The following is a 16,519-nucleotide window of genomic DNA, read 5'->3' on the forward strand; positions in this document are numbered from 1 at the left end:
TGTAACATCCATGTAACATCACTAATCATAACCATCATTTGAGTAAATGGGTCACTTTCTCTCAAAGAATAATAACTACTCTCCTGAAATACTTAGTGCTGCTGGGACCCCTTATGCTTTACTTTTCACTGTTCTCCTTTACCCTGCTCCTATCATTACCAAAAAATAAATTCTCTCTTGATGATATCATCATTCCCATGATCTGATAGGCCGCACTTTACAGCGCTTTACTTTATGATCTTGTACCTGAAGACAAAGAGAGGGGTGCAGGTTCTCCAGCTTCACGGATCCCATTTTCTGTTGAAACAAGAATCAGTTTTCATTTTACAGCATGAGCATTGAAGACCATTCTATGACATACAGTAATCCTAAGTAATGTTTCCTATAAATGTGGGCCATCAGGGTTACCTATTAGTATCATTGTATCATTATAAATTCCTCCTATGCAAATTACTCATCTGTGTAATTCCCAGAAGACATACGACCAAACCAAACCAAACCAAACCACATTCCTACTATTATACATTGCACAATGTTGACAGGTGTGCAGCTTTACCATGCTTTTGTTTTGGACCAGGACTTGCATTGCACAACCTGAATTACCTTATGCAAACAAGAAGATTTAGTCAAGGAGTGCTCACACACACACACACACACACACGTATACATACACACACACGCGTGTCTGAGACATACTCAGGTATGCACAGCAACTGACAGATGCATCCATTCCTCCATAATGGTGTTACTCACAGGTTACAGTATTCCTAGAACAGTGCTAGTCAGGTCCTCCATAAGCATGTCATGCACTTCCCAAAACTGTGTGCATGGACCCTATACAGATCCATATTTCACACCTGTAGGCATCTGAAGTGCCTCTCTCATGAATCTAGGGGAGCACATCTCAATAATATGGCATGTATCGAAAAGACCCCCCCAAGTCATCCACACTGTCCTGCCATAGTATACAGCCACTACAGTGCATAAGAAAACCAAGTACTATAAAGTGATGAAGTAATACTCAAAGGAAAACGACTAATCCAGCCTACTGATATGTTCCTTTTGTGCAGGGAGTGCTGAGGATGAAGGTAAGTCTGTTACCTTCATCCTGGGCACCAGTTCCTGTGCAGTTAGTAGTTACATACTTATGCTAATTGGACAGTTTGGTGCACTGGGGGCAGAGCTACTGCCCCAGAGAGCCGATACTGCCCTGCCCCTGGCAGGCCCACTCCAAAAGGCCCAATTACCATAAGGGTCTAACTACTGAGGATGAAGGTAAGAGACTTCCCTCAGTGCCCTTTGCACAAAAGGGACATATCAGCAGGTTAGATTAATCTAATCTTCTGATAGTTTCCCTTTAAATAGTAATTCCCTAGTTAAATAATAAATAACTATATGTTATAGCTGACACATGTGCATGGCTTGGTACAGCACTGATATTAGTGATATGTGTGATCATCACATGACCACCGCTACTGAAAAAACAGTGATTTATCATTATTAAATTATGGCAAAAATCACCACTATCTCCAGAGTGTACAGATACATTGGTCTTGATAAACCCTCCGATTGTGATCAGTCCTTTACCTCACTCCGAATCTCCCGCCTGGTGTAAGGTATTTCATGACATTCTGAATATTCATTTGGTTTCCAACAAAGTGACAGTTCAGCAGACAAGTTACAAGCTGCTGACAGGTTATAGACCGGGGTGCTGTTCTTTATCTTCACAATCAGGACACTTTCCTTCACAACCTTCTCCTCGGAATCTGAAATAAATAAGAAGCCAAAGTTTACAGATTTCCCAAGATTTGCAATAAAATCTCCCCTACCTCTGAACTGTCATATTTTCTGGTTAGGACACATGTTTTTCATCTAGCTTTCCCAGAAATGGCTAAATAAAAGGAGATGATTCAAGTATGAAAATGATGGATTACATAATAGCATGTGGGTTATATCACAATCATTAAATTTAAAGGGGAACTATCAGCAGGTTAGGTATGAGGAGGAAGGTTTGTGTCTTACCTTCCTCTTGGGTGCCGATCCCGCACTGTAAAGGCCCTATTACATCGGCGCTCCCTTGCTCTTTAAGCAGGTAAGAGTGGAGGAAGCTGCAGGAGGGCTTCCCAGACAATCTTTAGATCGTCCGGGGAATCCATAGGAGGTAGTGTCCGGGGAGCCCATAGGAGATAGCGGTGGTCTGCTGCTGCCGCTTCTATTGCAAAAAGCGATGGCCAGCAGACCATCGCTATTGTTCTAGTTTTTTTCAACATGTTGAAAGACAAGAATCAGCCAGGATCGAGCATGTCAGCTGATAGTTGCCTTTTAACAGGAGCTATTACAGCAGATAATTGGCCAAATATGACTGATAATCATATAGGTCCTTTAGTCGGGGTAAACTCCACTCAAGAGCACCATTAGGAGCACTGCTGTGTCATCTGGTCACCCCCCACCCCCCTCCTTGATTATCATTAGAACGGGCGGACCGGATGACCCAGCAGTGCTCTTAACGGTACTCTGGAGCAGAGTTTTCCCTGACTAACAGGGTGGGACCAGCGCCGAGGAGGAAGGTAACACACACATACCTTCCTCTTCAGCGTCCACGGCGCTATAGGGGGCTATCAGCAGGTTAGATTTGTCTTACCTGCTGATAGTTCCCCTTTAAACAAAGGCCACTAGACGACTTTTGGTAAAAGTGCAGTCACATAAGAAGTCTGTGTTTGCAATATAACATAAACTGAAGCTATTGCCAATTTTTATTATATAAAAAAAAACTATAATAAGTTTTTATACATACGGTTTTTAAATGGGCAATATAGGTTTCTGACGCCATCCACCAGGTGACTGTATCTAGCCTGCCAGAGAAAGTTCATTTTATAAGATTATATATATAGATATCAGTGAGCATTCTATCCTCTTTCCATATTTGAAAAAAAACATATTCATATATTTACAAAAAGAAAATGCTCAAACCCCAATCTGCCGATTGGTAGTATTTCCTTTTGGAGAGGCTTTTGGCCCGGCATACATCCCTTGTCAATATTTTAAGGGTCCTAATCCACGGGCCGAGGAGGGCCCAATCAACAATGTAAACGAGCGGCGATCTGCTAGATCTGCCTATTCCACAGCCCGATGATCGTTGAGCGAGGGCTGCAAGGACATCGTTACCGATGCCCTTGCAGCAACAGTAATACATTACCTGCAGGTCTTCTCCGCGCTGTCTTCATCCCAGGGTCCCGCGCACTCTATCTTCTGAATGGCCGGTCAGCTGACAGGCCACACTCAGCCAATCACAGGCCGCGGTGGTCCCGGCCTGTGATTGGCTGAGCGCTCCGTCAGCTGACCGGCCATTCAGAAGATGGGACCCTGGGATGAAGACAGCGCGGAGAAGCCTGGACAGGTAATGTATAATGATGCTGCTGCTGTTAAATCGTCGGTCGCCCGCTGCGCACCGCTATTCAACCGTAGCGATGCGCGGTGGGGGAACGATGATTTTAGGTCTGGCCCTAAATGAACGATCAGCCGATGACATGATCATCGGCTGATCGTTCTCTCTATTTCACCGAACGATAATCGGCCGAATCGGGCCAAATGGGGCCGATCCAGCCGATTATCGTTACTGTGGAATAGGGCCCTAAGGGTTCTATTAGATTTTTCGTTTCCCGCGATTAACTATAAAAGATTGCAAACTAGCTCTTTTGGGAACGACCTGAAGTCATTTGCCATAATACACAGAACGATAGTTGTTAGTTACGATCGCAATTACGATTGTTCCTATACTCAATCGTAATTCCGAATGATGTTTACATATATCAAAAAATTTGCAAACAATTTGCGAATGATTAACAATAATTTTATGGTCAGCTCAAAAGCTGTGATAAACGATATATATGAATGAATTTTCATGAGTCATTTGAATGTTGCCTGCATACACACGGAAAGAATATCGCTTCCATTCGTGTAATATAACAGTTTTTGGCACAATAATCTTTACACCCTAGGAACTCCTAGATTGAAGCACTGTCTTGAAAGAACAACACCATGCCTAAGTGATGTGCGAGCTTTCTTTTGCATATCATTTCTTCCCAAACCCCAATCTAGAACCTAAAGTAATTAGTAAGGTAATAAGGTAACCTACCTCGAAACAAAGACATGGAACAATATCTGATTTAGGAATAAGGAAACGCTGTTTTCCATGCTGAAAGAAACAAATATTCCATTAAACATATTGCTATAAGTTATAAGTTCTACCTATCTGTCTGTCTGTTTATCTATCTGTCTGTCTATCTATCTCCTATCTGTCTGTCTATCATCTATCTATCTATCTATCTATCTATCTATCTATCTATCATCTTTTTCACTTACATACATATCATTTACTTTGTAGATATAATTAGATTCTAATAATATTTCCAACCAATACTCACTAAAATGTGTTCAGTGTCATTTCCTTTGTGCCTGGATTTATAAAAGACTCGTAATGTTACGTTCCTGTCAGAGGTTCCATTTCGTACACCGACAGACACATCATCACGGACATCAAAGTTCAGGCTGGGTGCTGCATGAAAAACAAGTATGTTCACTATTATTTGGGTTATCATATACATATTCTTTGCAGCTATCAGGGCATTCTGGGAGTTGTAGTTCTACAACTGCTGACAAGCCACAGGCTAAACATTATTGCTGTAGATTAGAACAGTACTTTATTTTATAGCATTAAATATATATCTACCTTCACATTCCACAATATTTTCTTTTGGATCCAGCTCTTTGCAACCTACAGAAATAATTGGTTATTTAGTAAAACGTCTTTAATATATAATAACTTCCTATTATAATATATCTATTTTATGGATTCCTAAGGTCTGGAATTCCCTAATTAAAATAATACTCCACTATGTACAAGAATATAACTACTATAATACAGCTCCCAAGTACAAGAATATAACTACTATAATCAGGGCCGGATTAAAGGGAGGGCACCAGGGGCAAGTGCCTAGGGGCCTCCACCACTTAGGGGCCCCCACCAGCAGATCGGTGCTGCTTACCCAGGATATCAGGCCATGTAATAGGGCGCTAACACAGTGGGCAACAGCGCACAGAAAGTGCTGTGTTCTCACATTGCGTTATTAACACAAACACAATATGGGAATACACTCTGATACTTTGCCCTCCCCGCTCCTGTCTTTAGGGCCCTGTATCTTCCTCTGCACTGCAGCCTCTAGTGACCATTACATGGGCAACAGAGGAGGATGCTGAGCCATACAGCCAGGAGCGAGAAGGGGTCTGTGCTTAGTCACCTACAGTAAACAGCCATCTGTATAGATCGCGGTATAGTTTATTTATTTTGGGGGGAATTGTCGCCCGGGGCCTCCACCAACCTTAATCCGGCCCTGACTATAATACAGCTCCCAAGTACAAGGATATTTAATAATAATTGTCTCTTACCTGGCAAGCTGTGGTGTACAAGGAGTTCCTCAAAGTACCTTGGGTGTGTGAACGACGTGATATTCAGGTCACTGCCAGGACGGCCATTAACGCTATTATACACTACAGATCCCTATTAAAAAATATATTGCATATAAAATGAAAAATTACTGATGTAACATGTATGACAGATGTTGACTCGATTACCCTTTAGGCTATGTTCACACACTGTATTAGACTAGCCATTCCATGACCCAGTCAGGTCACAGAACGGTTTTTCTTATTAAAGATCATCCCGGACGATACTGCAGCATCCGTCAATGAATAGCGGCCACAGAAAACTGACATGTCAGTTTTTTGCGGACCCGCTAGAGATTCCATAGATGGCAAGGTAACATATATTTTCGCATTAATCACAATCACCGCCGTTGTTGCAATCGGCAACTACGGCCGTATTTTTACAAAAATATACGTTGTGTGAACATGGCCTTAGACTGTACAACCAGGCACAGACACACCTAAAGACCCAACAAACAGCTTCTAATAGTTCAGCCTGCTAAGTTAGGCCATCAAAGTTTGACTAGAGATGAGCGAACCTCGAGCATGCCTGAGTCCATCCGAACCCGATCGTTTGGCATTTGATTAGCAGGGGCTATGGAAGTTGGATAAAGCCCTAAGACTATGTGGAAAACATGGATATAGTCATTGGCTGTATCCATGTTTTCCAGACAACCTTAGAGCTTTATCCAACTTCAGCAGCCACCACTAATCAAATGCCGAACGATCGGGGTCGGATGGACTCGAGCGTGCTCGAGGTTTGCTCATCTCTAAGTTTGATCATTGGGGTCAAAAATCCTGAAATACCCTTGTGTATTATATAACATGCAAATTGAGTTTAAGTGTCATAAAGATTACATTTTTTTGTTTTTTAATGAAACTCATGGATGGTATTGTGCATCGAGCATCTTTGGATCACTGAAATCAATCCCAGATACCTGTGTTACTTATTTTGCCAGGTGAACCAAATTAAAGGAAAGCTACTTAAGAAGGATGTTCCACATTATTAAGCAGGCCAAAGGTTTCAAGTAACATCGGAAAGAAAAAGGATCTCTCTGCTGCCGAAAAGCATCAAATAGCTCAATGCCTTGGACAAGGTATGAAAACATTAAATATTTCCCAGAAACTTAAATGTGATCATCATACTGTGAAGAGATTTGTAGCTGATTCAGGGCAAAGACGGGTTTGTGCAGATAAAGGCAAAATAAGGAAAATTTCTGCCAGGCAAGTTCATCGGATTAAGAGAGCAGCTAGTAAAATGCCATTACAAACCAACAAACGGATATTTGAAGATTTGATGTGGTGCCTAAACCTGCTATTCAGCCACCTCTTACCAGTTCTCACAAGCAAAACGGTTGCAGTGAGCCCAGGCATACATAAAGACTAGAGATGAGCGAACTGGGTTTGGGTTGGAGTCGATCCGAGCCCGAACGTTCGGCATTTGATTAGCGGTGGCTGCTGAACTTGGATAAAGCTCTAAGGTTGTCTGGAAAACATGGATACAGCCAATGACTATATCCATGTTTTCCACATAGCCTTAGGGCTTTATCCAACTTCAGCAGCCCCCGCTTATCAAATGCCGAAAGTTCGGGTTCGGATGGACTCGAGCATGCTCGAGGTTCGCTCATCTCAAATAAAGACTAATTTTAAAACAGTCTTGTTTACTGATGTGTTTCGGGCAACCCTGGAGGGTCCAGATAGATGGAGTAGTGGATGGTTGGTGGATGGTCATGTCCCAACAAAGCCGAGACGTCAGAAAGGAGGTGGCAGAGTCATATTTTGGGCCGGAATCATTGGGAGACAGCTGGTAGGCCCCTTTAGGGTTCCTCAAGGTGTGGAAATGACCTCTGTAAAGTATATAGAGTTTCTGACTGACCACTTTCTTCCATGGTACAAAAAGAAGAACCGTGCCTTCCGGAGCAAAGTCATCTTCATGCGCGACAATGCCCCATCTCATGCTGCAAAGAACCCATCTGAGTCATTGGCAGCTATCAGCATAAAAGGAGAGAAACTCATGGTGTGGCCACCATCTTCCCTTAACTTCAACCCTATAGAAAACCTTCGGAGTATGAGGGTGGGAGGCAGTTTACATCAAAACAGCAGCTCTAGGAGGCTATTCTGACATCATGCCAAGAAATTCAAGCAGAAACTCTCCAAAAACACAAGTTCAATGGATGCAAGCATTGTGTAGGTGATATCAAAGATGCATGTTAACATGTAACTTGGCCTGTTAGGATGTTTTGAATTGAAATAGCTTTTGATTTCAGTGAATGTCACCTCCTAAGGCTATGTTCACACTACGTCTATTTCAGGCAGTATTTGGTCCTCATGTCAGGTCCTCATAGCAACCAAAACCAGGAGTGGATTGAAAACACAGAAAGGATCTGTTCACATAATGGTGAAATTGAGTGGATGGCCGTCATTTAATGGCAAATATTTGCTGTTATTTTAGAACAACGGCTGTTATATTGAAATAATGGCTGTTATTTACTGTTATATGGCGGCCATCCACTCAGTTTCAACATTGTGTGAACAGAGCCTTTCTGTGTTTTCAATCCACTCCTGGTTTTGGTTGCTATGAGGACCTGACATGAGGACAAAATACTGCCTGAAATATACGTAGTGTGAACCCAGCCTAATGCTGCCAATTCAACAAATGACCATTTCACTTCTTTAAAACCTATAAAATGTTTTGAAACTCTGGTGTGCATAATATTTGGAACATTTTTAGTTTTTTAAAAATTTGAACAATATACTGCTATCATTTTGAGGTTTGTTCAATAAAATTTGATATATATAACTGGTGATGACTTTGCTTCAACCATTTAGGAGAATCAGCCATAAATATCATTTGCATAATAATTTGGATGTATATTTGGTAGGGCATTAAACATAAAGCCTGGAAGAAGTTATGCACTGGGGGCAATGGAAGCAGAACTCAAGAGGTATGTTCTACCAAGGACTTGGTGGGATTTGATGGTACCCCATTCTACCTTATCCTGTACTGATCTCTTTCAGAATGACAGTAAAGATAGGGCACACATAGCTGTAGTGCTCCATGGGTGTGATGTTTATGTGTGGTGTGCCCTCCCAAGCCAATGTAAAAAATTAAACAAAAGTATTAACTTGCCCACATAAGCATTACGGCATCGCCACCGCAGGTTACAGAGGCTCGGGTCTTTGAAGAAAAAACATTACACAACTCACAGTAATGCCACAGCTAATCCTATGGCTGTAAGCCTACTGCTGCAGGGTTCCTCTCTATGAAGTTTAGCCATTGCGTCTAATGTATGGCACCCTCCGAGCCAAAGGGACCACAGTTACATATTTACAATGACCCTATGACCAAATAGTAGTCTCATAGCTGATAAGAAAGGCTGCTGTAATATAACTTCTCAGAAAGAAAGCAATCAGGGGTAGATCTGCATGACATGGGAATGTGACATCCATACAGTATAGGACAGATAGAGCCTTACCACTTTAATGCTGGTTTTGGTGCCTATTCTCCGGGGAACAGATGACTGAGGCAATGAAATTCTCACCAAGGAACATGAGAAGCTGGCTGGGACTATCCGCAGTATAAACAGGTTGGCACAGAGCAAGGAATCTGCAAATACAAGATAATGGTTTAATGGGAATACTGTTGACATCTTACATCAAGGAACAGAGACAGCTGGAGAATAGTTACTATTTACCAAGTCATAACCAAAAAAGAAATTCTATATTCTAATGGAGAGCCAGATGTCTAATAAACCCAAGAGAATGGCATGTATTGAGTGGAAAACATTTAAGGTAGACCTGATAAACTGGAGAGATGGAATAGACAGGTGAATTGCCTATTAGACAATGTCTAAGAATGCACAAGGACAGTTTTTAAAGTGGTTGTCCAGTTTACAAAACCCATACTAATAAATAACCCTACTGTTTAGGACCCTTATCTCTTGTACAGAGTGAATGGCGGTAACAGAGAGTATCTATCTGTGTGGAGGACCTGTCCAGTCCTGTATTACACAGACAACAGACTGATGTGAATTGGCATTGTGTAATGCTTCATTTTATCTGTGGTGGCGCTGCACTGAAACACTTACTGCTAGGTTCCCAAACAGATTACAGCTGATGCCTGTCTCATTTTTAAGGGGTCTCCTTTAACCCCTTACAGCCTGAGGCTAAGTTCACACAACGTAAATTTTCAATAAATAACAGCCGTTGGAACATTGGCTACTATTTATTGAAAATTAAAATAACATTTTGTCCTATGGAATCCCGGCTGGAGTGCATACACTCTGCATACAATCGTGCCAGGATTCCATACGGCAACATAGAAAACTGACATGTCAGTTTTGTGCGGCAGCTATTCATTGACAGTGCAGACAATGTAAAGTGCAGCTCCGGACACTCTTTACATTGTCTGCCATGGTGATTTGGAAAGACGACACAACCGAATGCGCCCGCATTCCAAATCAAAAGAAGTAAAGTTCATCCAGCCAGTACTGCCGTACCAGCTGGCATTAACTTCACAGACAGCGGCCGTGTCACAGACCGGCCGCTGTCATACACTTTATGAACTGGGCCTGAAGCTGAAGCTTACAGTATTTTTCCATTTGATCAACATCTGACCAGAAATGGATTCCTGCAGTGATCAATGAGCATCACTTTTCTGTGGTTCCCATCAATAAGTTGTCATTTTTCTAGGAAGTAACAACAGAATCTGTTTACTATCTAGAAGAGCAAGATCTGCCAGTGTGAGATCTGTCGTTGCCAGGGGCGGGAGACATTGGCCCCCTTCCTGTTAGTCACTCTTGTGGCCGCAGGAAGGGTTTTCCCTGCGGTCACAAGTGGCAGCTTTGTCCTTGTGGTGCCGGCGCTCCAGTGACATCACTGGAGCATCGGCACCAGGACAAGGGGAGTGCGGCCTCTTGTGATCGCAGGGAAAACCCTTCCTGCGGCCACAAGAGTGAAGAGAAGAGGAGACGCCTGGACCCAGGTAAGTATAAGTGTTTGTTTTATTGTGTTATATACTATATGGGAGGGGGAGCACACAGGGGTCTGTTTAACTGGAGGAGCGCACATCGGGGGTCTATATAAATGGGGGGAGCACACAGGGGGGCTATATAACAGGGAGAGCACAAAGGGGGGCTACCCCTGAGGGAGCACACAGGGGGCTTATATACTAGTGGGGGAGCACACAGGGGGTATATACAACTGGGGGCAGCACACAGGGGGTCTATATACAACTGGGGCAGCACAAAGGAGGTCTATATACTTCTGGGGGAGCACACGGAGGGCTATATATAACTGGGGGAACACACAGGGGTCTATATACTACTGGGGAAAGCAAACAAGGGGTATATACTACTGGGGGCAGGACACAAGGAGTATATATTTCTGGCGATAGCGCACAAGGGGTATATACTACTGGGGGCAACACACAGCGGTCTATTGTTTTGGAATGCGTGTCGAGGGGAGGGGGGCCCAGACATAACTTCGCTTGGGGCCCCAGAAATGCCAAGACCGCCCCTGGTTGTTGCCAATATATTTAGTTTCTGTGGAGAATTATACTGTATTGATTCCAATTTGCTGTTATTTTGTGGCTATGCTCCCTGTTCCAGCTATATAGGGATTTTACTACATGATTGATTATCTTCACTTTTACCTTAGGGCCCTATTACACCAACAGATTATCTGACAGATTTTTGCTGAGCCAAAGCCAGGAATGGTCATAAAGGAAAGGCTGAAAACTCTCCTCTCTTTGGCATAAAAAAAATCTGTCAGATAATCTGTTGGTGTAATAGGGCTCTTAGTCTGATAGGCCGGACTAAGGCCTACGGGTGGGACCATGGATGTTCGTAACAGTCCACAAATTCAGACAGATTTAGCAGATGTGTGATAAGGGCCTAAGGAGCGTAAACCATGGTGTGGGGGTGGGAATATGAGTCTGAGGAAAAATAAATCAGGCTCAGAGGGTGTAAATATGAGGCTGAGGGGTTGTAAATCCACCTTCAGGGTATGTGAATATGAAGCTAAGGGCACATAAATCAGTCTCAGCGGGTGTGTGAAGTAAAAAGTAGAAAGAGTAAAAAATTTTTAGACTGACTTAAGGCCTTTATTAATAATCCTCTTTAATACCATTCCACTCGTTTCTTGGTTTTCCAAAGTTTTGATAAATGAGGCCCATTATCTTATACGGAGAGTCAACTATTTCTTACCATTGCTGGGTTTATCAACTTTTATAAACAGGCTAACGTCTTCCAAGTCGTCATCTTCTGAGTAATCCTCATAGTCGCCACAGTTGCCTGAGCCGAAATCATCAGAATAATCTAGAAAGTAATATATAATTTATATATATATATATATATATATATATATATATATATACACACACATATATATATATATATATATATATATATATATATATGCAAATCCTCTGTTTTAACACATTTATGCCCATTAACACACTCAGCTCTACTACATCCATTGGTATACTTCACACTTTTCAAAACTTGTATATAGTACATAGGATTGTTTTCGATACCTGATAAAAATGCCACAGACATGTCCACTGTGACTTGAACGCAGAGGCGACACCCCTTGTGATGGTCGCACTTCTTCACAGTTTTCGCTCTGATATCCGTTGGTATCAAAACAGGGAACTCTGCTGTTTCTATGTCTCCTTGGATACAGAAAGTGTCTGCATGACCAAAGACAATAAAAATTGTTATTGCTAGGTGCATGTGAACCCAGCCTAAGTCAAAAAATGCTAATTACAAACAATGTTGGTATAGAAAATGTCACCTAACTACACCTGTCAGCAGAAATATGTGAGCAGAAGATATTTAACAATATACATACCAGAGGAATTACACTGAAGATCCTGAAAGAGAAAAAAGAAAACAAGTATGAAGCCAACATTTTCTTGAAAGGGTTGTGTCATTGAAAAAGATAGGTCTAAACTGATGCATTTTGTGAACAAAAACATATTAAGGCTATGTGCACACTATGTAAAAGTACGGCCGTTGTTGCCATCGGCAATGCAGTGTGGAACATTGCCTTTTGTTCTATGGGATCCCGGACGGAGAATATACACATCGTATACGCTTCGGCCGGGATCCCACGCCGGGCCGCAAAGAACTGACATGTCAGTTTTCTGCGGCCGCAATTCAGTCAATTGCAGCCATAGGAAACCCTATCAGTTCACACAATAAAGCGAGCAGCTCCGGCCTATGGGGACATGATGGCCGGCATGATCTTAGAAGAGACCGGCCGGGTCACGGAATGTCCGATCCGATACGTAGTGTGAACATAGCCTTAAAATGTACAAGAATTTCTGAGACTTTCTGAGTAATCCCTCAAGTGCCAGCATTGTTCTGATAACCCCTGGCCCTTGGGGTCAACCACCAAAGTGCTCCAGACATGCTCAGTTTAACTGCAATCTCCAGCAAGTACTGGTAGTTGGTCTCCATTGAGTCTGCAAGCAAGCAAATCTCTACACAACCCCATTTTTTATCTATTACTTGTTATTGTGCTAAAATAAAACTAAGCTTTTTTCACCTGGTAATTCCCAGTAACATCCCCCCCATCATCTTGGTTAATATACCCACATCACTGAGACAGACAGTCTGGTCCAAGTGGACTTAAGTTGTATACCAGTGTTTCTCAATTCCAGTCCACAGGCCTCACCAACAGGTCATGTTTTGAGGATTTCCGTAGTATCTCACAGGTGATATAATGATATTTAGTGCATCAGGTATTATCACAGGTGTTCTTTGTATGGGATATCCTCAAAACATGACCTGTTGGTGGGCCTTGAGGACTGGACATGAGACATTTCCATATTCAATGCCCAAGCCCAATGGTTTGTTGCATTGGGAGAACTCACTGCAAATGATTTATACTACAAAAACCTGTATGCACTTGAGCGCTGCCTAATGGTGGCTGTGGTCAATTGTCATGACTTTGTGACAAAATGCTGGGGAGTATAACCTGGTACTATGTCAACCATACACTGCGCACATATAGAAGAGAAAATCATGCTCTCCTATATCTTTATAATACATCCTCCAAAGCAGTTGCAGCATGGAGGACATTATAAAGCAGTACTAATTAGTCTAAGTTATACCATCATGAATATTTCAAAGCAGTCTAAATTGGTGGCAGTTTAGATAACAATTCATAGTTTAGCTCACCACAGATTCACTGTTATGTCTAGTTCCACAGTTACTAAAGGGAAATAATTTTAGGACTAAAATGGGTTACGTTTTTTTCTGTGATCTTGGTTAATGTACTTTGTTGTCGACGTTGTAGACCCAGAGAGCTCCCTTTTTTCTACTAGGCATTCCAGAAGAGATGGAAAGTATGTATACAAGTTCGATGCTACAGCTCCCACCGTCTGGACAGCAGTGCCAGCATTATTGACTAAAAATGACATTAGAATGTTGTCCAAGAAGAAAATCTACATGGAGTTTATATGTTCTTCCTGTGTTTGCGTAGGTTTCCTAACACAATGCAAAACATACAGATAGTAATGAAAGTGACTGTACCACCAGGCCCAGGCTGAAGCACTGGAGGCGGGCCGACCCACCCTTAGTGGGAGTAAACCCTAGCCCCTCTATGATAGGGTTCCATTGATTCTAATGGAGTCACGTCATGGAGGGGCTGGGGTTTCTTCCCACTGGGGGTGGGTCGGCCCGCCTCCAGTGCTTCATCCTGGGCCTGGTGGTACAGTCACTTTAAGATTGCTAGCCCTAATAGGGACAGGGATTGATTTGAGCGATGACAAGCTATTTAATGGGCTGCGGTATAGGTTGGCACTATATAAGTAAAGGAATTATTATAATTATGAAACGTTGGGCCACAATTCAAAAAAGAACCCAGTGATACATGCTGTCACGATGTTGTGAAGCACTCATATAGACTATGGGGAAATCAGACCAACTTCCCAACACTCTGCTGTGTGGTCACACAGAAGAAGAACTACAAATAAACAAGAACAGACTGTGGTCACATATTGCTACACTTGCCGTGGAGTAATTCCTGTATCATGCCCACGGACAGGGTCCTTCCAATAGTAAAAATCCTTTTATATGGGTTTTTAACAGGGTGATGTAGTTTTGCCAGTAATTGGTTTCCATCACCTGATGACCCATCTGAGCAGTTTCCAGGGACTGAAAGGACTGTGCTCTCTCCTAACCTGTATGGTTCAGCCAATACTTGGTGTAAAATAATAATAATTGTGGTGCACCTTTTCTCCACCTTTCCTGGCTTATGCAATTTCTCTGTTATTCCTCCTGGAAATGTTATGATAGTCACCTTATTAATAGAGAGTCAGACTGTCAGCATTGATTAGACAGGTGGTGTAAGGACGGACATTCTCATTAGACAAGACGCATGTCAATTTATTCAAACATTTATAGGAGAAATGAGGAACGGTATGAAGCCAAGATCTATGAGGAGATGTTCCTGGAGAAGACAAGTATTTACTGCACCACGTGGGAGAACTGACCAGGTCTCTTCCAGGGCAGAGCTACAGGGAGAATTATTGTTGTGCTGCTGACTGATATTAACTGGGACAGCTGCAGTCCCCAGGACTACATACATGCGTGCATACAGCTCAATGCATTGGTTTGGACTGCAGCTGTAGCTTGATGCTATGTGTACACATTGGGGTGGGATTCACTATTCTGCATACGTTACATTTATGTCTCCTTGGGCATCAAGGGGAATAGTCAGATAGGCATGAACTTAATTTAAATAATGAAAGTGCATATCAGGTGATGGGCGGGAGTATACAGTCGGTGGTTGTGAATATTCTACATTGAGGGGTATGTATACCTAATACACCCCCCTCTGACTGTATAATAACACCCATCACCTGATAGTCACTCCCATTATTAATAATAGGATCATGCCCATCTGACCATTCCCTAAATTAGTATTATTATTAGGCTTAGGCTATGTTCACACTACGTATATGTCCGGCCACGTGTTAAACTCCGTCCGGGGATTTACGTAAGTTGCGGCCGGCTACGTACAGTCCTCGAACTTACGCCCGTAGTCTACTTACGCTTCCCGAGCGCCGTACGTAGCGATCTGACAGCGGTCTTTTACTTGGAAATCTTCGGCTAGCCCCGGACACCCCACAGAACCTTTTGGATCGGCAAAGAAAAATGCAAAAATGAAGAAATCACCACTCCGTACGGGACCGCATGTTACGCTGCGGGCGTAAGTTACAGCATTTTCGTCCTCAAACAATGGTCTGGTTCATTTTTTACGGCGCCGCATACGATCCTGGCGTAAGTTCTTACATAGTGTGAACTGTGCAGCTGTAGATCGTATACTTTCCATTGTACGCAAACTACGTAAATCTCCGGCCGCTTATTCACGGAACGCGCTACGGCCGGAAACTTACGTAGTGTGAACATAGCCTTAGGCATAAGAAACAACAGGTGGCTCAACCAAATGCTGTGTAAAATAACGGGGGTGCCACTCAATGTCTAGATAGCAATAATGTTAACCCACAAAGAGACAAAGAGCTAGACAAATATTAAGTGCACTCCACCATATAATAAGTACATAAAGATATATGTCCAGAAAAATATATATGTAATTTTTATTAGTTGAAAGTACTCATATAAAACACTCACAAAAGACACCACTACACAATACACTTAAAAACATTTAAAAATTCCAATAAGGAACATGCAAGTCTACGGTCTACCCACACAATCAATAAAGGGTATCAGACCTACGGGGGGTAGCAAACAAATAATATTGTCAACATGACCCAAAAATAAATCAAAGATATCGGCAAAGCAACAAACCAAAATGCCAAACCATAAAAGATATATAGATGTATGCGGCTAAGAAATTTAGTAAAATATATGTCACCCAGCGCTACACAGGCAGAAAATGTGTATATTTCGGTGCCTGGATGGATACAGGGTCATGGAGCTGCTACCCCCGGCAAAAAACCCCACGCGTATCGTCACCCTCCGGTGACTTCGTCAGGAGTAAATACTGTGTGTCACAGTGTCCTTAA

At 42.4% G+C, this 16,519-nt stretch overlaps 1 protein-coding gene and 1 long non-coding RNA gene across 2 annotated transcripts in view; one reads left to right on the forward strand and one right to left on the reverse strand.

The window, feature by feature from the left end:
* The window catches only part of LOC138788700 (uncharacterized), an 11,878-nt gene extending 4,089 nt beyond the window's left edge, over positions 1-7,789 (forward strand). Inside the window, exons 2-3 of the long non-coding RNA XR_011362633.1 lie at positions 6,441-6,578; positions 7,382-7,789. This is a non-coding gene — a long non-coding RNA (uncharacterized lncRNA). The remainder of the gene's footprint in view (positions 1-6,440; positions 6,579-7,381) is intronic.
* IL17RC (interleukin 17 receptor C) overlaps positions 1-16,519 on the reverse strand; it is a 51,799-nt gene that overhangs the window by 15,150 nt on the left and 20,130 nt on the right. Inside the window, exons 2-12 of the mRNA XM_069966818.1 lie at positions 12,334-12,355; positions 12,017-12,172; positions 11,688-11,798; positions 8,958-9,088; positions 5,446-5,557; positions 4,730-4,774; positions 4,425-4,555; positions 4,136-4,195; positions 2,795-2,852; positions 1,588-1,766; positions 247-297 (exon numbers count right to left, since the gene is read on the reverse strand). Of these exons, the coding sequence (XP_069822919.1) occupies positions 247-297; positions 1,588-1,766; positions 2,795-2,852; positions 4,136-4,195; positions 4,425-4,555; positions 4,730-4,774; positions 5,446-5,557; positions 8,958-9,088; positions 11,688-11,798; positions 12,017-12,172; positions 12,334-12,355 (1,056 nt within the window). The remainder of the gene's footprint in view (positions 1-246; positions 298-1,587; positions 1,767-2,794; positions 2,853-4,135; positions 4,196-4,424; positions 4,556-4,729; positions 4,775-5,445; positions 5,558-8,957; positions 9,089-11,687; positions 11,799-12,016; positions 12,173-12,333; positions 12,356-16,519) is intronic.

The sequence above is a fragment of the Dendropsophus ebraccatus genome, chromosome 4 (genome assembly GCF_027789765.1).
Source record: "Dendropsophus ebraccatus isolate aDenEbr1 chromosome 4, aDenEbr1.pat, whole genome shotgun sequence".
Taxonomy (NCBI): Eukaryota; Metazoa; Chordata; class Amphibia; order Anura; family Hylidae; genus Dendropsophus; species Dendropsophus ebraccatus.